Source organism: Aythya ferina (assembly GCF_964211825.1).
Source record: "Aythya ferina genome assembly, chromosome: 1".
Classification (NCBI taxonomy): Eukaryota; Metazoa; Chordata; class Aves; order Anseriformes; family Anatidae; genus Aythya; species Aythya ferina.
In genome coordinates, this window is record NC_140296.1 from 134,537,530 (window position 1) to 134,561,903 (window position 24,374).

The 24,374-nt window shown below is 38.8% G+C and overlaps 1 protein-coding gene across 3 annotated transcripts in view; it reads right to left on the reverse strand.

The window, feature by feature from the left end:
* The window catches only part of KIAA0930, a 70,094-nt gene that overhangs the window by 21,376 nt on the left and 24,344 nt on the right, over positions 1–24,374 (reverse strand). For 2 of the 3 annotated variants that reach the window (XM_084531863.1, XM_084531862.1), the window contains exon 2: positions 15,092–15,240. In XM_084531863.1, coding sequence (XP_084387989.1) covers positions 15,092–15,240 — 149 coding nt within the window. Of the gene's footprint in view, positions 1–15,091; positions 15,241–17,188; positions 17,353–24,374 lie in introns of those variants that run through there. The other variant, XM_084531864.1, reaches the window with a different exon arrangement.

The window sequence follows — 24,374 nt, forward strand, 5'->3', positions numbered from 1 at the left end:
TCCTCCCATGAAAACATGCCTGTCTCAGACTGGGTCTTTTTCCAGGTCGGCTGCTGATTCACTTGGTCATATCTCACCTTGATGCCTGTTTATTTGGCTTTAGATTAGAGGCACCTTCCTGCACATGTGAAAAAAAATATTAATAGAAAGAATTGCATAAATACTAATTATTTATTACCAACAACATCCAAAAGCTAACCTAGATTTCCCCATTCAAGTCAAGATAATGACCCTTCTACAGTTTCAGCAAGCTGAAATCCATTATGACACCTTTATACAGTTTTCACAGAGTTAGCAAGCTAAGGCTAGGAAGGAGAATTAAATCAGCCAGGATGACCTCCTATGCATCACAGACATTTTGCTCTGACAGATATTTTCTCCATAAAGCCAAGTAAATCACAATTGACTACATAGTGCCTAGGAAAATACCTTGTTTTGAGAACTTGTTCCAATGATTAATCATCCTCTTGGCTAAAAATGTGCAACTTCATTTAATTCAGCTGCTTTCATTTTTCAGCCTCTGGTTCTTGCCATGTGTATTTCCACTATATTAGGAAGCTTTTTAATATTCAATGTGTGTGTGTGTGTGTGTATATCTATATCTCTGTGTGTGTGCGCTTTTTTTTTTTCCATGAAGGAGCGTGCCTACTTTAAATTTGTTTTTCATTAACATTTCTGATTGGATTGTGCAAAATTCTGTTAGGAGGTCTCTGTGCCTCCCACAGCAGGGCAGCTCTGCAGATTGTGCTTTTTTTCTGACTCTCAGTATTTCCCCAGTAATGCAGTTTCCTGGTACTGGCACAGCACTGGCACACATTCCTACTACTCCCCTGTTTACACACCTCAGGATTGCTTCCTTTCTGCACAGAGGATCAATGATCTCATGCTAAATAACTTGTGCATCTTTTCTAGAGCCTGCATGCACTCCTAACACTGACGTGTTGTAACATTAACAAACAGATCCACACTTCTCAGGGATCAGATCACGCAGCCCTATGGTGCTGCCCTCCCTGTAATTCTTGTGCCACCAATCTGTGTCACCCACACATCTGAATCTGCTGTGATGTTACCGTCCCTGCCACTCGTCCCTGCAGAGGTCCCTTACAAACACCTCCACCTGGTGTCATTCCCCTGATTTTGCCTGCTCCGTTCTGCCACTTCAGCTAGCCAGGACACCCTCCTCCATCATCCTGCCATTCCTTACCCCATTTCTTTTCCATGACTGGCAAATATTCTGGCTACCTTCTTGCACAGCTCTTGTATACTAGGCAAGCTATGGACTGTCTCAAGGATTTCACGTCCTTCTGCACTGCAATGTCTGTGCCTGCACCGGTGTGACACCAGAGGCACTGAAGTGAGCGTGGCAGGGCCAGCATGAGCTTATTGCAGCAGAGAACGTGTGTTATTACTGGAGCTGTTGTCAGGAGTGATCACCTGCACAGAAATAACACCCTAAGTGAGAAGGAACAAAGCATCTATTGCAGACAAACACTGATGAGTTTTATTCACAGAAATATGCCTTTCAGAGGGATGTATTACAGGCTGATTATGCTTGCTGAACAACTCCAGTGATAGAAAATCACAGATTTTATACTGGAAACCAATATACTACATTCATTAGTTATATACTTACAGACAGCTGAAACATTTAATCAGAGAAAAAAACAACAACATTTAATCAGAGAAAAAAAAAACTGAGAAAAATCCATCTGAGACTCTAGTCTAGGTTTAAAATATTTGTGATAAAATGGTTACTTTTTCACTATCATGACCATTTGCTCCCCAAAGCTTACAAGAACATGACAAATCTTTTAAATTGATATTAATAATATGAACACTAGGATATTAAGCAACCCCTTTGCTTTCAGCCCCCCCCCCAAAACCCCTCCTGCAAGACAGGATTAATCCCATGTAGTTCCCAATACATTAGAGCTATTTGGTGATACCTGTGCGAATTGAGAATCGCCCTGTTTGCACAGCTTAGCTCATAAGCCCTTGAAAAACTCATCAGAAGAAATCTGTAATCAATACAGGCTGTCAGTTGGGCAGCAGGGAAAGAATGAGATAATAAGAACACAGTTTACAAGAAGCTATTTTGTTGGTATTAAGAAGCCATCGAAAAAGAGCAGATTCTGGTTTTCTTTTAAGAGAAATCCAATAGGATTACAAGCCTAGCTAGTAATAGTACCACTTTTCAGCTTCCTAGACCACATTTACTAAAAAACAGTTGAAGGGGAGGGAGGCAAGCATGAAGAGAGGAGGATGAGACAGTAAACAACACCCAAGATTATTATTATTATTATTTATTTTTATTTATTTATTTATTTATTTACAGAACAACTTACAAGTTCAGCTAGGAAACCCTCATACCATCTTCAGACCCAGCTACCATACAGAGACTGAAGCTTGATTTATAGGATTTTACACTACCAAACTTCGGGGTTCAAAAGATTGGGAAAACCAGCAAAAGAGAAAAGCTTATTTCAAAAACTGCTCCTCCTTCTACACAGTATTATTCACCAGCACATTCACTAGAGCAGTTTTAAAAGGTCCATCACATGGTGCATTCGTCTATTGCAAAGCCCAGAGGCTTTCAACCTTCAAGCATCTTTCTCACATTTATCCCTTTACTAGTTTGTCTCTTTACTATTTTTCCCTGTAATACACAGGTACGATTCAGAAGTGGTTTCTTAAAAATATTAATCAAATTAAATAATTTTCTAAATTCACCAAAGGAACTAATGTCCTCTGCCATGCCTCAGATTCCCTCCTCCCCACCCCACAAGCACATTTCTAGTTTGTTCTGTTCTCTCCTTATGCGCTACCTTCCAAGACTGTGAAGGATGAATAAATTTTACCAGTGTAAACAAACTACAACAATTTTTTTTCATTTAGGAGAATGAAAGATCTCTTAAAAAAAATAAATCAGAGAAAACAAAGTGCAATAAAAAAGTGGTGCCAAATGATAAAATCAAGCAATGCCAAGGAAAAAAAATTACATTAATGTTGCAGTTAGTCCAGTTGGTTAACTATAAATTCAGTTATATTTACAAGCTGTGCAGAAAACTCATTTTCCTTCTGGATCCTTTGAACATTTATGTTAAAAGTAACTTGAAACGCTTCATACAGCACCAATAGTGCTACTGTAGTAAAGCAGTTTATGGATGCAAGAGAGACAGAATTTATTATTACAGCGGCTTTTTATTAGAACCAATTGGTCAGAACAACCTTTGGAGCATAAACAGTCCTCTTTAGCTCCTTCCACCGAAAAATCTATTTTTAATCTATTTTTCCCCCAACATACTCAGAGACATCAATTCTCACTCCCACTACTTCAGCATGTTCTCAAAAACCAATACAGGTTTAGACTTCCACATCACCTCAATGACTAACTTACACAGGGTTATCATAGATATAAATACACTTTGGAGGCAGCACTCAAGCTGTGATGAGGTATTCCAATGCTTAGATGGGTCCAGAAAAGGCATTAAGGACAAAATTCAAGCCCAAGTTCTCTGATAGAAATTCTCTGACTTTATGCAAGAAGGAAAACCCATGGACTTCGATGAGAACATAAAGGGCATGCACTTTTCTATTTGACTTTCACTGTACCCCCTGAAAGACTTCAAATCCCAGTAGACACGGTCCTTACAGTTTTAACAAAACGAACAAAATATGTGCACACATGCTTTAACTGTCAGAATACTATCAAATTTAAAGATGTAACAACCCTAAGTTTTGAATCAGCCTCATAAAAAGTTTCAAGCTCATTTAATATACTGGTGATGGGAAGATAAAGGGGTTATATCAATTTCTGCATCTAAAAAACACAACAACAGAAGTCAATAAGCTCAAGGACCCTGATTCAATGCAGAACATTGTACAGTGGTCAGAACATACCATGGTATTTTTACCAGTAAGTGTCCAGTGTCAGATTAGCAGATATCAGGAGGTAAATTCAGTCTGAACCAAAGTTACACAGTATCAGAAGAGAGGGTTTGTGTGCTGTGAGTCCAGCTCATCTGGCTCTTGGGAAGGGAGTGGAAGTAATTCACACAGATAAAAACAACATGGGAGATGAGACTGTTACCTGAAACCCAGTGGCAACACAGATCTGTGTGACAATGCCAAAATCTTGCAGTGGCTCTGGCTTTATCTCTTCCTCATCAGACCCAAGGCTGGCTGCACAGAAGCCGACCTGCCAAAAATCTTTTAAAGTGTATGCAAACTTTCTCTAGCATCTGGAGTTGCCTTTACAGCAGTGTTTGCCTCTTTGGGCAAAAATTCCTCACCTTCAAAGCACAAAGATACAGGTCACTCTTTGGCTTCTTTGCCCATGCACTATAACAAATCAACAACATGGTACAATTTGAAGGGAAATGACAGTAGTAGAATGATGGGAGCTTCTGGGACTCTTTGGCACAGAAATATGGGATTTTTGTAGAACACGAAATCTCCGACTGTGGCAAGGTCTACTCCAACCTCCAAAGACTTTGGCTTCTTACCTATTTACCAAGCAATTAGTTGTAGTAATACAGACATGTATATGAGGCAGTTTATGTGTTTTGTATCAGGCTGCCAAGCATCGTTGTGGAATATATACCCAATAAGACAGCATGAACTGATCTGAACTAGTCACCCATGAAAATCCATCTGCTCACTCATCTGCTCGGCACCGACAGACCCGTCTCTGTTAAATGGGAAGAAAATCAAAGAAGTCAGGCATTTTCTGGAGCATACAGAGAAGCCCTGTGGGAATGGTGCATCCCTAGTCCTGTCATATAGAGACGCTGCAGAAGGGACAACAACATTAGTAACAGATTACATTATTAGACTTGCCTAAAATATTCATATTCAAAATAATATTTAAAAGGGGACAAGTGTATTTAACAATGCAATTGTACTAAAAAGAAAAAGATTTTTTTCAGATATAATATAGTCTTTAGGATTATTGGCTACTGTAATTTTCATTGGCATTAACTCCACAGGACAATGGTAAGAAAAAGTCCTCCAACACAAAATTCCAATTCCCTTTTCCCAAATACTATTAATTTTTTACAATTAGTACCTGCTACTCCTAGAACACATTCTGGAGCCCACATAAAAGGCAGCATAGTCCAGTACCTATGACAACTAGACAGGCACCGTGGCTGTAAAGCTGAAACAAAGCCCACTGCAATAAAGGAACTATGTACAGTTTTGTGCAAGAGACAAAGTTCAGCTACAGACAGAAAAAATCAAATTAAAACAAAACAAAACTTGTTGCAATGTTACTTAGAATTGTCTTGCCATAACCATTTCGGTATAATCAAAAGCCGTATCAACGGCTTCAAGAAAGAACAGTAAACAATCTAAAAAGCTGACTTTACTTGCCACTGTATCTAGATAAATCAGAACAGCAAAAAGGTATTTCAGTCTCCAGTATCTTTCAGAAGTTCCTTCATATGTCCAAATGGGACAAGTTGCATGCCAACATCAGTTTCTCATCTTTCTGTGATTACCCCAGAGAATCTGTTCATGGCTTTGGACTCTCTCTTCCATTTGTTGGCATGAGAAACATTGAGTGATTAACCTCTCCTACTCACTCATGACCTGCAAGTGAGAAACTTTGCAGCCCACATCATCCCAAAGGACAAGATTTATGACCTTCCTCTGACAACACTGTGTTGACATTTAGCTTTATCATCAACTTGGTTGATTTACTTCAAATAAATGCTACCTGAATTCATAGGCAAAGACATGGGAGGGTGTTTGCAGATGGAATAAGAACCTTAGAGCAGCAGTGGATTGCCCTTCTCTTTCATCACACAAGTTGCAGACTGGCTGATGACAGACAAAAGGTGCTGCTGTCACAGACACCATTCCTACTCCAGCCTGTACTCATCAGGAGCATAGGGTTCAAAGTGGGCTACCAATTTACATGCTTTTAAAATTGGAATGTAAACAAACAATGTTTTGGTACATTTATCTGTAAATGGGAGACCCACTCATGTCAAAGTCATTCAGACTATATTGCAAGAATAGCTCCTGTATTTCCTGTCCTGAAGAAGCTCTGCTGCCTTGAACAAGCAGTTGAACTTCTTGCAGAACATCCTCTCCCTTTAATTTTCTTGCATGTATTTAGGACTTCAGGATAACAGCAATCACCTCATGTGAACATGGGATCACCCGACAGATTCCATCTTAGAGCAAACTAGCTACATGCATAAAAAGGTGTAGGGTTACTGATATAATACTGCATATAATGGGTGGAAAAAATTCAACATTTAGTTTAAGGAGATGGGACTTGCAGAACACATCAACTTCCTTCCTACTCCCACCCATCTTTCAAATGATTGGCCAACTTCAAACAAATTTGACAGAGGTCTCAAGGATTATCTCATCACAACAATCAGCAGTGAGATAACCCCATGTTTTTAGTATTGGTGCAGAAGGGCCAGGGAAACTCAGTCTTTTTCTAACTTTTTGGCAGCCATTTGCTGTGAACCACCAAGAAAAGGTGAAGACTACCTTTTGCTCTGGTAGCAACCAAGAAAAACATATAGAAAAAGGACATACACAGGTAAGAGGCAGGGGACCTTGCTGGTGGGATGCTGGGGGCAGAGATCAACTCTACTCTGGAGACTGGAGGGGCCCAGGGAAGGGACAAGAGGAGAAACAAGTGCAGCTGAGGAGGATTTTTTTGACACCAAATATATGGTGACCCAGCTATATAATTCTGCAGCTCACTGACCAGTTTATTTTAGAACTTTATATTTAATGGGAATGAAATTCTCACCCACTGAAGTTAAAAGAAAAGAAAAAAAAAAAAAAAAAAAAAAAGAGGCAAGGAAAAAAAGGCAAAATTCTCCAGAATTCTCATTAACTTCAGAGGATCTGGGACTTCACCTCAGATTTTTCCAAGTATTTGTAATGTCTATCCACATGCTTCACGGTGTATTTAACACCGTTGTCTCTACACTAGTTTAGATTGTAATGTTTTAAAAAAACAGGCAAGGCACTGTAACTAATCAGATTCCAAAGAGGAATAACTACATATAACATTCATTAATACAAAGATTCACCACACAGGGTCTTTTCTTTAGGACCAAATTTATTTGCTAGATTTATTGTCCTATTTGCAGTCATGTCACTAAAAGCTGCAAACCTCACAAAATTTATTACCCTTCATATAAGGAATATATAAAGCAACAGTAAGGATTACAAAGAAGGTAGTAAGTGCTGGGGAAGCTAGAAAGAAAACATTTGATTGTATAAGAAGTTTCTGTTTGGTACAAAAATAAAGGTTAGTAAAATATTGCATTGTAAAATGAATTTATATTTTGATGTCACTTAAAGGTTCCACTTGCAATTAGAAAACCGGACAGATGCATTTGGGAAATCCTTCCTGGAACACCATAACTATGAACTAGATGGCTTAGGAACCTTTTCTTGGGCTAACCAAGACTTTTTCAGGGAGAAAGCCTCACACAACTGTTATTGCCAGCAAAGCTGAGCTCTGCACTCTACCCCATTGGTCTTTTGACTATAGTGCTGAATAAACGGAAGTCAGGGTATAAACCCATCGTGGGTTTATCCTAACTTCATTCCTAAGGAGAGGAATGCTTCTTCTGCCTCCTGTTTTGTCCCCTTTGAAATCATCTGAACAATAAGATTTCTAGTATTTCTGTTCAGAATGGTTCCACAAACAAAGCTCTGAGCAAGATATGCTAAAACCTATTCTTGCACCATCTCATTACAAAACCCTCTTGTACCTTCCACTGACTAACCTGCAGTGGCACAGAAAGGCTGAGGCTGGAGGATAACAAAAAGGAAACTGTACCTACATGTTGGTTGACTCATCATAGTCACTCTTCACCGAGCAACCTCAGTGTCAGTCCAAGCTTGAAAACAGCAAAGTCAACTTACATGCAGCCTTTATTCCCCTCACATTTCCTTTCTTCTTGATACTCAGTTCTGCAAAGCTGTTCTCACTACTTACATGGGTTTCAGTGCTGCTGTAATTCCCTAGAACCTAATTGTTCTCCCATCATTTATTGATCTGATTGCAGATGACAGCTTAATGGCACACGGCAGCCCTAAAGTCAACATCTTAGTTTATCTTAAAATGAGAAATGTTCTGATTTGTGGAGTCCTGACCCCTGAAATTCAAGTTTTATTACATTGCTCTTTATTCCAACCCCTTTCAGAAAGTATAATGCACAGTCGTGAACATCACCCCACTTTGACTTGTTGGCATCATCACTTTCCAAGTAACTGCGCTCCTGGGGGAGGAACTGAATTTGTTCCATGACTGTTTCCGAACTGAATGGCAAACCTTAAAGTCAGATCTCACTTATTTCTGATGAGATGAGAGCAAAAGGCACAGAGAAAACTATTTAGTTTTCTAAATATATTCTTGTTTCCTTTTTTGATTCTTACATAAGTTTATGTCTCGATACTAAAGAAAACACCTTAAAATTGATTATAGCTCTTGTAACAAGTAATTCTTAATCACAAGGAATTCCTACCAAATGTATTCCATTTTCTTATTTTCAATAAGCACAAGAGATTCTAGATTGGCAAGTCATAATCAGAAAATAAGAACTTAACAAGCCTATATACCTTAGTGTTTCTATTATCTCTATAGTGAATATGAAGAAGCTTAATTTGAAGCAGTAGTAAGAATGAGTAAATTATGAGACTGAAAACAGCTAATGGGACACACACACCTGAAAGTTGACTTCAACCAAGCATGATTCCTGTAAAAAAATCAAAGTCCATTTCTGTCTTTGCAATCCCAGTAATAGCAAAGGTGTTATAAATATATCTGAAAGAGGTATAGACAGAACTAAGCATATATGTATATTGTTATATATATTAAAAATATATATAATAGATCCAAAAATAAAAACTGGAAGGTGTTCAAATTACCGGAACAGTCTGAATGTTTGATTATGTCTATCAAACAAATGAGGGGAAAACAACAACCTGAAAATCATGAGACACACAGAGTGCAGAAAATGTATTTCCCCTGCATAGCTTAGGCACCAAGAAAGCCATTGCAACTGTTCCTAAGCAAGTCAAGGCTGGAATTTAAAACACACTGACTAGAATCAGAAAGGCAAGAAATCGTTACATTTCAGATAATGACACAATAATCCTAGCTGCTACCTGACATTCAGACTCTGTGAATTGCATCAACTTTCATTCCCAGGCTTGAACATTTTATAAATCTGCTAAATGAACATTCACGAACTGAAAGACTAGTTTAAGCATGACTATTTAAGCATTATCAACTGTGGCCCCAGACTATGGAGTAACTGATATTTTCAAATGCAACAGTTTGCTCATTGCCATCTTATTACTCTATTTGCCAGCCTTTCTGAAGTCCTCTACAGAAAAGCATGAGTGCCTGAAGCAACACATGGTGAGCCAATGCAGAATACAGTCAGCAAAACAAGAGGAGACATGCTTCATCATTAACTGAGGCAGCAAAGATGCAGGAGAAGGAAGATTACAGAATGTTAATAAATCATTGCATTTCAAACCATCTCAGCTGGATGTGGAAATGTATAAACTGGGTTACTGAAGAGAAAATAGATGAAAAATGGTAGAGTAGACATACTAGTCTAATGACTAGTGTCATTAGAGACTCGATTATGATATTCCAGACCTTCAGTTCAATTGCACATTAATACAAGTGTGAACACCAAAACCAGACATTTTCACACCTCTCATGAGCAAGCCAACATGGACTGTGTAACCCACAAACACAGTTAAGTCAAACACACTAAGTGCTCTGCTGAAGAAGTAGCCTGATGAGGCTTTCAGGGAGCTCCAAGCAGACACTTGTACCTTTTTCAGGGTGAGCAGCCCAGCCTAGCAGTGTTCATCTGTCCCTCAGACCCCTGGTGCATCAAGTATGCTGCTTTTGTGACACTCATTACCATATTATCAGTTGGGGAAACTGGGTCTAGACTTCTGTTCTTCCTGATTAAATTTCTCCTTGTCACACAGAGAGAACCTTCTCAGCCACAAGACTCAGCATTGCCACAATTTCAGTGTAATTCATATTAAATTAACCTCTGATCCTTGCTTTCTTGTCACCCAATTTGCATTGTTATGAAGAGTTCTTCAGATACATGAATCAATGGAAAAGCAATTCACCAGAAATGTCCCTGCAGACCACACCCCATTTCTGAGTTGGGAGTTTACTGACTGTGATACCAGGAAGGTATTTCTTGCTTTGTCTCAGACACAAACTGACTCAGGAAAAAGGACAAAGTGAAAGCATCTCCAAGCCTAATGCTCATTAGCCTGCCCGAAATGTCACATGCATGTCCTAGGTCACAGACAGCTGGATCCAGTTTGCACAGGAAAAATGTCATTACGCTCATCGTGATATTATTTTTGTTTTTTGCCAAGCAGCCTGTCATATCACACACAGGATATGGATGGAGATGGTCTTCAAAAAAATGTAATATGAGCAGAGACTAGCAAATAGCAACTCCTTTATGTTCGTGTATTTATATAATCAAACATTAGCAAAACACAGGGATTGGGGAGACTTAGTTGTACAAGAAAAGCCAGATCTTTGCATTTCAGACATTGAGTCCCTTACAGAAAATTGTAGTATCAACCCTGTAACACCAGTGTTCCTTTTTCATGTTTCAAAATGAGAGCAGTATGTTTACGTTCTCCTTTTCTGCAGAAGCCACTGTTCCTACTCACTGCAACACCTCCAAGAGCTTAGAAAGGAGCTGAGGCAGAACAGTTGTCTCTCTGTATCGACTTGCACGTCATAATCATTGTTTGTACCTGCATACTATCCATGCACGAGAAGAGAATTTATTGGCAAATAAAATGCAGAATTTGGCCATTTGCTTTCCTGTTTTGTATTCAAATGGTGATGTGGACCAGCCACAAACTGTATCAAGTAGCTTTTCAGGTGACATCCTATTTGCTTACAGTGTTCACAAAGCACTGGTCTGAGAGGTACAATAGGGACAGGAACAGGAGATTTTTTAAAACCTTTCATTTCTGCTGGGTGCTCAGTTCAGATTGTTGAATCTTCCAGCCAGACAGATGGTTAAAGTGAATTAGAGATGCAGCTAAGAAATGCTGTGAATTTCAGTGGGAGTCATGTGCCTAAAGCCATTTAGTTTCAGAAACTCACCGGTCTCCCAACACAGCCAGTATTTTTTGTGTCAGAGGTCCAGATGCACACAAACATTTAAACATTGCTCCTGCTCACTTCTGTTTCTGAAGCTGCAGCCACAACATCAGTAGCTTAAGCTCTGTGAAGATTCAGCAGCCTGAATGATTACCACGTGCATTTGGCAGCAACTTCACTCCTCCATATTTACAGGACACTAAAGAAAACAGGATCTACTCTAAAATCCAGGCACACTCAGAACATATACTGACAGTGTCCTGCATACATTTTTTTATAACTTTGCACTGTAATACAGTACCCTTGTCATGTGACAAAGCAAGATGCCAGACTGAAGGCACTACTACAAACTAGCTCTGCTGATGCATCACTCTGAGAAAAACCCCTACTCAGCCGTTGCCTCTGTTAAGAACATACTACGATTTTTCTTAATCCCCATGGGAAAGTAAAGCTTCTTTCTACAGAAAGATCAGAAGTTTGCAACTGTAACAAAGCATAACCCTTTATTGCATGGGGAAGAGGCAGAGATATTAAATCTTGATCTAATGCCATTTTAAAATCAGAATCCCAAGTCCAACTGCTTTCATCTCTTAAAGCTGTGGCTTTTGGTAATGTACAGAACCCTTTGTAAGTGAGGATCAGGGCCTGCATTTTCCAGTCAGTCATATCAGCTAGTGTGTGAGGCAGCAGCAAAAAAGATTTTTCTAATTTTTACTTAATAGGCTTTTTATGTGCTATTAACTAAGAACTATGCTCCACATTGCTCTGCCTTCACCAATCCTGACATATAGGGTCTGTGATTTTGCTTAAAAACAGAGAGAAAAATTATCTTCTAAACTTGGCAAGAAATACTGCAGGACTGTTACTGGAAAATGCCAAGGAAAAAAAAGGGTACTTCTCTGGGATCCAGGAGTCTGTAATGGATGTAACCTAGAATTAGATATGGCATAAACCATATTAAGGGCTTAATTGCTGTTTCACCTAGATATACACAACTTGGAAATTGAAGTGGAAATGTAAAGACTCTTACACTAAGGAGCCTATGAAACAGGTCATTTAAAAGGCTCTTTAAAATGAAATTTCAGATGATAGGAAAGCTTATCATCATCTACTGATTATGAGTTGTGTTACTTCAAGCTGTTGTCACTACTCAAGCTGAATTCAAAGCCCTTCTCATTCAGCCTTAAAATTGAACCAAGCCTCTCACTAATCTTGCTCCTAATAGTTTTTCTCTGCTACATTTTAATTCAAATGTTATTGCTGATGCTCTCCCGTTCCAATAAGCATAGGGGAAAAAAGCACAAGGATGGATGACTTAAATCATATGGGACGGACATCAAAATCGTCAAGAGTGTAATAAATCAACACTTGTTTCTTGTTGATGTGAATCATCACACCATAGTGTGTAATATGAACATGATGTGTGAGCTTACGTCAGAAACCAAACATCACTATTGGTGTTCAAACAGCCCTTCTCTCAGTTTGTTTTCACTGTCATTGTTATCAGTCCTACAAGAGACTACTGTTCTCAAAGCTCTGCAGGTCTTATTTTTATGAATGTAAACTAATACTGAGATATCACAGGACAATGATTCACCTCATGTCTCTCTACCAGTATTCTTCAGTCAAAATCTACAGTAGCCAGGCAAACGAAGAGCAAATACATGTCTACAGAAAAAAAATAAAATGAACCTTCTTTACTCTATGCTGAAGCTACATAGACCAAATTCTACAAATACCTAACAGTCAGGCTTCTGCGCAGCCAGTGGAGAAATCATCTCCACTGATGGTGATCACCACTGACAGTTCAATACCATCTCAACACAAGGGGTAGGCCATGGTGTAGCTCTTGTTGTACCTCTTCAAGGTCACAAGCAACCTCAAACTTCTCCCATTCTCCACTTTGCCAGTCTATCTCTGGGGATGTAAATGAGAGCACACAGTCTGGTGGGTGGCAGGGATACTTGGAAGTTCTTTTTGAGATTCTAAAAAACAATTGTTCTCTGGCTTTTTCCTCCTTTTAATGATATAACTTTGGTGTTTTGATACCCATCTTACAAGAAAGAGCTGACAAAACTATAAAGTGAAATAAAAATCTGTCTAGTTATAATTCAAAAAACAGGGGTAGTCCAGTGTAGTGTCTCACTGCACAGAACAGGCACAAAAATCAGATACAAGAGCAGCTGGAGCTGCAGAGCAGTCAGTTAAAATAAAACAGAAGGAGAGCTACACAAATATCAAAGATCCACAGAACTGAAGTTTCACGAACTTCAGAACTTCAGATTGAAGTAAAGTACTTCAGAGTCACAGGAAAGGCTCATTTCTCAGAAGCTGAGCAAAATGCAAACAGTCAAGGGAGATATACAAAACACTATGTGCTATAATGCATGCTCCCCAAGTCAGTTGTTATGGCAAGCAATTCACTAACGCCGATTCTCTAATAACCACCACTTATGAAAAAACTCACAAATCAAAATTATTTATGAGGCTTAAATAAAGCTCAGAGCAAATGCAAGGGTTATTTCACTTTCATCTCTCCAAAGGAGGTTCAAACACTTTAAATTGATTAATAAGCTGAACAGAGATTGATCAGGGGTCTGAGAATGAATTTTAAGCAATCAGGTTTCCTCTGAGGTTTGCCTTTCTTGTTGGGAAGAACAAGAGGTTAAATGATCCATGCTTTTATTAGGCTAAATAACGCCACAATGTTGTTTGATGTGAAACAGGAATTTGTAGTCATTCCTTAGATGGGTTCCTTTGTCATGACATGTCATCCTAAGTCACAACTTAGGATCAAAGTTTCCTGCAAAAGTCTTAAAGGTGCAAGTGTGCTATCCTGAATTTGTAGCTGAGGACTACTAAACCACCAATCTGACAGCAAAAGATCGATATTTTACCATCTTCTCCTTACTGGCTGCCATGACCAAACGTGGGGAAGTGGGAAATAGACAGGATTATCTTCTCTTTACCCCGTCTCTCCAACAAAACCTTTGGAAAGTCTTTTAGAATCCTGTTTTCAAGGGAGTTGACAATTACAGTTCCTTGTATGGTCAAATTTTGACCTCAAGAACTTGGGTATACCCAGTTTAAGAAAAAAAACAAGTAACTCACACATATATCTGTGACTCAACATCAGTATGCACTATTTACATATGTCAGGAACTTAACCCCAGACTCTTAACTTAACCCCAATTAACTTCCTTCTTTCAATCCTCTACAGTCATCTGCTTTATTCCCAATAAAATTATAAATTTCTCTTGCTTCTGTTTCCCCCAACTAAAGCGAAAACTGCCACAGCGTGCTGAGAAGTTTCTCTAATCTTTAACCGAAAAATACCCATGTATAATACCCAATTACATGCTTTCAGGAAACAGTACTTCTATAGTAGCGCAAATTGTCTTAAATGTAGTTTTATATATGTGAAAGTACAGTATTTTCTCCACTGTTTGTCACTACTGCATCCCAGTTCTAGGAGTCTGCTTGTATTCTGCTACCGAGTACTTAGTAACTGTTTATTTCAAACACTCCAATATCTTAGGAAGCCTTTTTCTAGAAACACTTTAGTAACCATCTTCCTCCTCCTTTTTCTCCCCCTTTCTATAGATTTAAACTCTTCATTTATAAAGTATTATTAATGAAAAGGGAAACAAAAATCAGTGTGGATGCCCTCCTTTTCCTTTTATGATGGAGACCATCATAAAAGCTTCCAAAAATGTGCAAACTCATTTATCTCACCAAGTCTGTGATAGTGAAGCTCACTTAAACTGCTGCAGATGTTCACTGTTAACCACAGTATTTCCCTATGTCTCATGGTGGGCAGATCTGGAGGTTCCTCATCATCAGTTTGCAATTCTTCAGATGTGGTAGGTACTCCAAAACACCAAACCCCACATTCCATTAAATTTCCCAGATTAAAATATTTAATTACTCACTCACCTTTTTCCCCTCTGTACTATCCCCACTGACATAGGACAGTTTTCGACGGACATAGAAGAGCATATCATCTTGCCGGGGGGCCCATTTCTCCATAAAATATGTTGAAAACATCCAAGTCCAGAACACAATACGATCATCTTTGAAACACCCTAAGAAGCATAAAAGAAAGGAGAAATAAGAGTCATGGAACTACCATGTCACATTTGACTGTGCCTAATACGACACACAATGTCTTTGCAAGGGTGCAGTCAATCCCAACCACAGGAGAAACATTCTTGTACAGCTCATGGTAAGTAAGATCTTCTAAGTTGTATAGCACAGCCACCATTTGGCATGAATGCAGAACCCATCTTTGGCCACTGTCAACCAAAATTGCCTTCGTCCAACCAATCTGCTCCCCTGCATAACAAAAACAGATCAGGGCCGATGAATATATCCTGCTTATGCCTGTGTCACTCAGATTGGATCAATAAATTGGGTCAGAGTTTGTCAGAGATGCATTCAAGGAATGGTCCCAAAGGCATGTTGTGCCAACATATGCTCCAGTTAATGACATGAACCCCTCAGCTGCCAACAGGTTTGTCGTACACTCTTGGAAGTACTGACAGTCCTTCAGAAACTAGCAGCTGCTACCTTTCTTAAACCAATGCATAGAAACAAGAATGTACCTGTGCAGGAGCTACTGTAACTCACCCTCTGACTAGAAACAAAGCCCAGATCTTCCTCAACAAAGTAAAGCATTTTGTAGTCGTGAATCCCAATTAAAGAAAAGAAGGGGAAAAATGAGAAAGGAAGATGCAATTAAGTCTTGCTCAAGGCGGGAGACAAAGTACAACAGCATCAGCAATGGCATGGCACTGATCTCTCAGCAGGAAAAGGAAGCACAGTAGAGGCAACATCACATTTTGTGAAACTCTTCAGCATAGTTAACTATAATAAAACCAGAAAAGATGCTGCATGTTTTCCATGCTAAAATGCCAATTTAAGTCCGTAAGTTACGCAGACAAGCAGAGAAGCCAGTACTGCTCCTGGTGACATGGGAGCTGAAATTCTCCAGTGCTCCTCAGTCCTGCTGGAGGCTTCTTCATGGAGTCACTGCATCCCCTCCCCTGCAGCCCTGCTAACAGATAACTATAGCTGTTAGGTGCTGGCTACCTGTTTTGAAATCTGTGAGGAGAATGACACTAAAAAACCTACATTGCTGAGAAACAGTAAAAAGCTGAAATGCATGATGGATGGCAGGGATACGTACAAGACAGGCATGTGTGTGTGTACACGTGCAGCTGCCAGCACAGCCTCCAGACCAGATATCCTTTACAGTGGCTTATTTCCCTCAAAGCTATATGCTGGCTGCTAGATTTGTACACGTGTGTCGCTCCCCAACCCTCGGCTGCTATTCCCGTCTGTTTCCCTCTCAGCGGTACACTGAGCATATTAAGTATTTCTGCAGGGAGACAAGTCTTGAATAAGTGACATTTATTTATGGTGATATCTGAATTAAGCTTTAGAAGATTTCCCAGTAAATAGCAAAGAAAGTTTACATACCATAGCAATGAACACGATTTTTCTTAGATAATGGTGGCCAACTTCAGGGCTTTATGAATGAAATCAATCGCTCTTCTAATCCACAAGTGTAACTCAGCACATTTTCCTACTTCATTATGTGTGCAATATTTGCAAGCCAAATCTTTCTTCCAATCTTTAATTACTGTGGTGGGCAGGAGGTTAGACTTTCAAAATTTTTTTAGCAGACAAATGGGCAATTGAAATAAAAATGTTATGTCTTTCCAGCTAAATCCAAAAGCAATACTGAAAACAAAATGAAATTCCACCGATAGAACATACACAGAATAAAAGGATGGTATTTGAAAACATGCATATAGTTTACTGTATCTGGGAAAAAACAGTAATGAAAAAGCTGTGAGAGAAGAGGAAGAGGACAAGATTGAGAGTTTCCAGTGCACGTTAATTTCAAGGCAAGCTGCAATCGCTTTATTTGCATAGCTGTGCTGAAGTCTTTGTGATTAGTTAAGCAAGCACAGAACATGATGTGCAATTGTGAATAAAATCTGCACTGTATATAAGTTCTATTTTTACCAGCAGGGAAAGAGAACCAAGCACTGGAGAGATCAGATCCAGGATGCTGTGCTCCTTCTCCGTCTGAAGCCCTCCCTTGGGCACAAGTGAACAGGACTGTATGGCAAAGTTATATTTGTAAGCCTACAGCACAAGAGGAGAATCAAATGTGTTCAGACTCCCAGAAAAAGGCTGAAAAAGACAAGATTATCATCAGTCAGTATATTCACTGATAAACACCAGGAAGAGAGAAGAGCTACTCAGATTTAAAGATGTACTGCCGACACAGGAATGAATTGGTCTGAAGTACCCATCCACCCATATGTAAGCTAGAAATGAGAAATAGATTCTAAAGCATTCAAGCCATAAGGTTCAGGAACAACCTCTTAAGTAGGAATAGTGAAGGCAAAAATCCCTACAGCTGGAAAAAGAGCTTGACTCATTTAAGAAGGCTGTACTAGTGACACCAGAGGACATCATGACCCAGTCCTACCTCTATATTTAGCAAAGAGTAGGAAATAGGGCATGCATTCATCATGATTCATTAACAGTCTCAAAGAAACTTATTAAATCTCAAGGGTTTCGAGTAACTAAATTCCCAGCCTTATTTAAATTAGGGGGATGGGAGGCAGAGCAGGGAGATGAAGCAATGGGGAAAGATGTTTGCCCTGAATTCACATGGAGTTTTAAGAAAATCAAAAGAAAAAAAAAAAGCATCCATGGATTTTAAGAATCATCTCTGAAAAAGTCCTAGTGTTCAGAAGCATACTTTAGTTTTGTGTCACAGACAAACAAAATATGCCTAGGCAAGGCACTCCTAAATTTTTATAGAAAAGTGTTTTTTTGTTTGTTTGTTTTTTTATCAGTGGGAAATATTTATTTTTCCCTTAGAGAAGAAAAATCAACAAGTTAACTAAATCCAGGGTTATAAATGAGGGCTGAATCATTTTTAGATTCTGGTTGTACCTGCAAAATTCTGAGAAGCTGTCACACAAGGTGCTAAATGCTTTACACAATAACATACAAGAGTTAATATGTTCTTTCTGAATGATTTATGGATGCTTATAACAGCCCATTAATATGTGCAGGAGAATGGTGGAACAGAGGAAGATACCAGGACTTTTTACACACTCCTGCCCTTGCTGAAGAACACAGGACAAACTAATTCAATGCATTTATCTATCATTAGTCTAAACAGAAAACCAGGGGACAGAAGTGCTGCAGTAATGCAGCTACTTCTGCACTGCAGCATAATGCAGGGGAAAAAACTGACAGACCTTACAGCAATGTTGGACAGCCATCGATTCAAAACCCTACCTGCAACAGATCAGAATAAAGTTGTCCTCCAAACTTCAGAGATATTTTCAGAACTACTGTATAATTAAGAATGACATGAGGATGTTCTAGCTGTTCTTACAGTGTTGACTAGAGGACTTTTCTTGAAGCCAAAAAGAGCCAAACCACAGCAATACAGCTGCTTTTATTAAATTTTAGTAGAAGCAGGAAGGATGGGGAGCAGCATATAAGAAGAATTAGCCTTTACAATCTACTATTAAATGGCAATAACTTTGAAAAGGAAGCAAGAAAATTTGTAATTGCAACCCAGACTTCCTAAAGCTTAACTGCGGAAAAAACAAAACAAAACAAGAAATAAATTTCAATTTGAAGCCAGAAACTGGCATATCCAATCGATCCATTCAATCTTGTCTTCAACTATTAGATCTTCAAAGCAAGGCATACCGTTACAGATATTTTGGTAATTTACAGCGTATCACTTGAAGCCTTCCAACTCTGCCAAGAAGATGCTTAGACACTGCTTTTAAAATTGTTTTGGGTAATGAAGTGGCCAGGCAGGCAAAATTCTCCTTTTCAATACAGAGGAGAAAGCAGAGGCCTTAATTTTTCAGACTTTGTCACAGTACCCTGTTGAGAAGCCTCAACTGGGCCTGAGATGGTAGGGCTCAGAGGGATTCTGGCCACCGTACAGGACATCCACCAAAGTAGTGGGCGTATTCAGCTCTCAGCTGGTTTGCTGGCCTTAACTCTGTTATATCTGATACTACTCCTAACCACTTGGCAAGGACTGAGATCAAAAAGAGTCCAGTTTTAAATAGCCCAGACAATCCTGTGTTGGCAGTAACTTTCTATCACATCGGTCCATCACTGGTTTGCACAGCTCTCAGCAGATGATGTGCATGTACACACACACAGGACTGTTAAGCTGACAGGCACTTAATGAAACACCTGACACTTAAAATTCCTGGAGGCTTTGACTTCAGTATTTGGGGAGTCTTTTCAAAATGCTAACAGTTTTATTTTTGCCAGAGAATTCAAGCCTTCTGCAACACAAGAAGTAGATAGTATCTGCACAGGATTGAAAATTCCATCTCTAGTTGAGAGCATGTAGCCAGGCGGCCTCTGAAAACACTCCTCCCTCAGTGAATTCTGCTTCTCAATGAATAAAATTGAATTGAGTCAAGAGTATAAATCTCAATACACTAAAAGTTGATTATATAATTATGAGACCTTTGTAATGAATAAATCCTAATTACAACAATTTACTGTAATGATTCATTTACATGGATTTTATCCTCATTAGCAACAAGATTTATGCCAGCTGCTATGAAATAAATAAATCTTTCTTTCTACCTATTAGATTTTTATATTGAGCATTAATTTCAAGGAGCTGACTCCAGATCCAGATAATAAGTTAGATTTTTATTTTTTTTAATTAACGCTTTCAAAAAAAACAACAGTGGATTAAAAAGAAGTGTCAGCATATTACTTTGCTTTGAAGAAACTGGAAAAAAATCACATTTTGTAGCTAATCTTTTTCATCATGTAGCATTCAAAGATTAGAGAAACAATTATTTCAGCTAGACAGGGTTTCCTACACTATTCCTCTCGTCTGCCATGAACTACACTTATCTGTGAAACATTGTGAAACTCGTTTCATCCAATTCTGTCACAGTACCAACATCTATAAAATGAGCATCCTTAGATTTTTAAGGGTTAATTAAATGCTTATGACAATCTTTGCAACCCTAGAATAGAAAGCAAACGAGTTCTGAGCAATCCACACTGTATGTAATTCAATTTTGTTCCGAGTTTAGCCAAGTATTCTGCAAGGACAATATGAGAAGTGCTTCACAGATTAAGTTATGTAGTTAAAGATATTAAAAAGTTGTAGTACAACTGCATAAAATCAGAATGGGTGTCCCCTGTCCCATGACAGTTTCCAGCTAGCTAGATCATTACAAAATCAGTTCAGTCTTCTCCCCATGCATACATAAAATGCCAACAGTTAAACCCTTGAGTTTGGCCTTATTTAAACATGGACTTCACCAAACTTGCAGTTCACTAGCACCACCCCACTATTCCCAACCAGGCACTGCAGAGTGCATATTATCAACTGAGAGCTCCCCAGAGCAAATCCTTGCAGCACATTCATATCTCATAAATACTTGTGCTGTGAAATAAGCACTTCCACTGATGCCAGCTGTAATGACAGAGCACTGTAAGAAGCATGTTTCTGCAAGCACATAAGTCCTAAATCTGTCAGAAAATACATATATACTTCCAACATAAGTTTTTCTGGCAGAACTCTAGCTAGAAAAAGAAGGCATCATGGTAACAGCAGTGATAGGGGTAAGCCAGACACCATAGATTAAACATACGACTCTGCCACAGACACAGCACTCCTCTTTCCTTATCCTAAAATGGAGATAACTGTTCCCCTACCCCACCATGTCGCATGCATTAAGGTCATACAAAGAAGAGAAGCAGAACATAATTAGAGACAAAAAAAAAGCTGTAACAAATAATACACTCCATGCTTCTTTACTAACAGATAGTAATTTACAAGGAGGATAGACGGAAGCTAGTTCAGAAATGAATGAAGATAGTCTAAATCAAATGGAAATGTTGCTACTCTTCCATTACTTTTTGAGCACTTTTTAAGGAATATATTCTCTTATGCTTTCCAACTCACACACATGTATACATGTATTACAGACTTCTTACAGTGAAACTTGTTTTAACTTCGGTTTCATAGTGCATCTATAAAGGAGACAAAAAAAAATTAAACTTCAAGCATTAGGCCATCAAGACTGAAAAGCCATGAAAGAACAGATCAATTATTTTTATAGCTGCTGTGCCATATTTACTTATTTCCCAATAGATGACAGCACATCTCTCTCATTTCTCAACCTTCTTTAAGGATCTTTTTTAGGCATCACTATGATCGCCAGAATCAATATGAAGTTTCAGCATACACCTCAAATTCAAAGCTTGCTGTCACCAAATAATTAACCAACAGGCCCAAAATAACATGAGCCAGAAGCCGCTACTTGTATCAAATGCAAACCTGGTCCTTTGAGAGGAGAGGGGAAGAAACACATTATTATGCTCAGGAGCAGAATACAAAATCTTCCATGAAGGTCTGTGAACAATTCCATGAATAATAGGTCCAAAACACTTGAGATTGAGAGAAACTGTGCTCACTTTTAATTGATAACTTCTATTTCCTAAAGCACAGAAATGGCTCAGAGCTGACTACATATAAATTACACAGAACAAAAACAACAGTGGACAAATGCAATTATATTATAAAAATCAAACACCGTTTGCCCCTCCCAGTAACAGCTTACTTCCTACACCACAGAGCTTTAGAACTCTGAAGTCAAGCCATGGTTGTAGTAATACAACTTCATGGTCTGTATTGGTGAAATGTCTGCCAATCACATCACATGCCTATCCTATCCTCTGCTTGCAAAGTGATGGAATTCACCCTGGAGGAAAAAAAAAAAAAAAAAAAAAGGGAGGAAAACGTCAGGATAAAACCTCTTTTTATTCTAAGCATCAAAGTACAACCTTAAAGCATATTTGACATTCAACAGTGATGACCCTTCTCTGTGCCTACGCTCCTCCTGACTGTTTAGAATTGGAACATTCCCATTTGGAAGGGACCCACAAGGATTGTGGAGGCCAATTCCCAGCTCCACATAGGACCTAAAAGCCAGACCCTGTGTCTGAGAGACCTTGTCCAAACACTCCTTGAACTCTGTCAGGCTGGGTGCCGTGACCACTGCCCTGGGGAGCCTGTCCCAGTGCCCAGCCACCCTCTGGGTGCAGAACCTTTCCCTAACACCCAGCCTGACCCTCCCCTGTCCGAGCTCCATGCCATTCTCTCAGGTCCTGTTGCTGTCCCCAGAGAGCAGAGCTCAGCGTCTGCCCCTCTGCTCCCCTCGTGAGGGAGCTGGAGGCCGCCATGAGGCCTCCCCTCAGCCTGCTCTGTGCCTCAGCTGCTCCTCACACATCTTGATCTCTTGACTTGCTCTTCCCCTCTTAGATCCCACTGTAACCTAATACAACACTTTCATTCATATAATTAGATGCAGACTTCATCTAGATTCTGAAGCTTTCTCTTCTATCCACAGAAGCTGTACTACAATCAGATTAATGCATCACCGTGTCATGGGACATTTGTTGCAGATTGTTTTTAGGAAGTATAGATTCCCTGCACAATAACCATACCGTTACCTAACCTTTGTCTCTTTCACTGGGTGGAGTAGATCCGTGCAATAAATGTTATGATAAAAGGCTTTGGTTTCAACATAACATGATTTCCAAACACCCAAACAGCAGACACTTCACAGACAGTTTATCTTTGTAATCATGATATTGTACCTTCTTCAACACAGCATGCATGTCAACTACAACCAACTCCATGTCTCCCTAAAAATTTGAAGTGGCATATTCACATTGCAGCATCATTGTGATCATCATGAACAATCTCTTCCTTTCTGCCTAGGAGAGAAAATAATTCACACAAATTAAACTTTCACAGTATTTCCCTAGGTTATCAGGAGCGCATATCCTTCCCAATTCAAAGTCATCCATGAATAACTACAATGTCTCAAAATGTACTTTATCATAATACCCAGCAGAATCGAGAGAGATGAAACTCAGACTACCTATCTATCACTTGTTAAAAGTTCCTTGTTTTTTCCCTCCTTCTTTAAGTTGATAACACGTGAGCTGATCTTGATGAGGGTACACTAGAAAGAGTGACACTGATCATTTCAAAAGCTGACTTTGCTGGTTCTGGAAAAACACATTGCAAAAGAGCAAAATGTTCCTAGAAGTCAAAATTCTCCTTGCAGCTTAAAGGAAACTTGTGCATTATCACAGAAATGGATTAGCAATACCAGCCCCTATTTACTGTAGCTAGTGGTAAATATGTAATTTCCAGGGCAATGACTGTAGACAAACAAACTTTAGAGTACAGACAAAATATTCTCCAGATGGTTTTGTGACAGACAACTATTTACATATTGACACAAACAAGTACATACTAGACTACTCAAAAGCAACAAAATACACTTATAGGAAATAGTAACTTTTTTTTTGTTTAAACACATCTAACTTAGAAATCCAGATCCAATTTCCAAGCAACTGCAACCACTTGAAGTGCAAGTTTCATGGGAAGCCAAAGGACTTTGGCTTTTAAGTGTCACTTTGTAATATGTATTATCATTATTAATACTATACACATCTTATTTTCCTCTGCTCCATTCCTTGGCTTTATTTCAGATTCCCCATTTTTTTTCCCTGAGTAAGAAATACAACAGCATAAAATAAGAATATCAAAACAGCTAACTAAGAGTCTAAGTGGAAAAGACCATTTGAACTCTGAACACATTTATGCATGAAATAAGAAAACACTTTCTTCCTCTTCCAAAGCCCTGAATTTCTCCATTAAACATAATTTATTTTAAAGATTTTTCCACAAAAAACAAATGAACATTTTTTTGGTTTTTGTCTTAAATGCAAACATAACCATCTGGAAAGAAAAAGAAAGACTAAATCATGATAAAGTTACTGGAAATGCTAACAGATCTACTGAGCCAAAACAGAGCCACAGATGACAAAACATTTTGTAAGCTGCCATCACTACCTGACTTGGTCTACACTTTAGTCCCATTCCAATAGATAGGGATTTATAATAAATGTCACTTAAGAACACATTATAGTAGCAGACTATTAACAATGTGCAAAAGATAACCCTTTGAATGCATTATATATCTCATGTATTTCCTCCATCTACAAAACAGGAATTTCAAATGGACTGCGATTTGTCATAAATACAGAGTAAATACCTACATCACAAGGTCAAACTAGTGTTAAGAAGTCTTGAATATTTTAT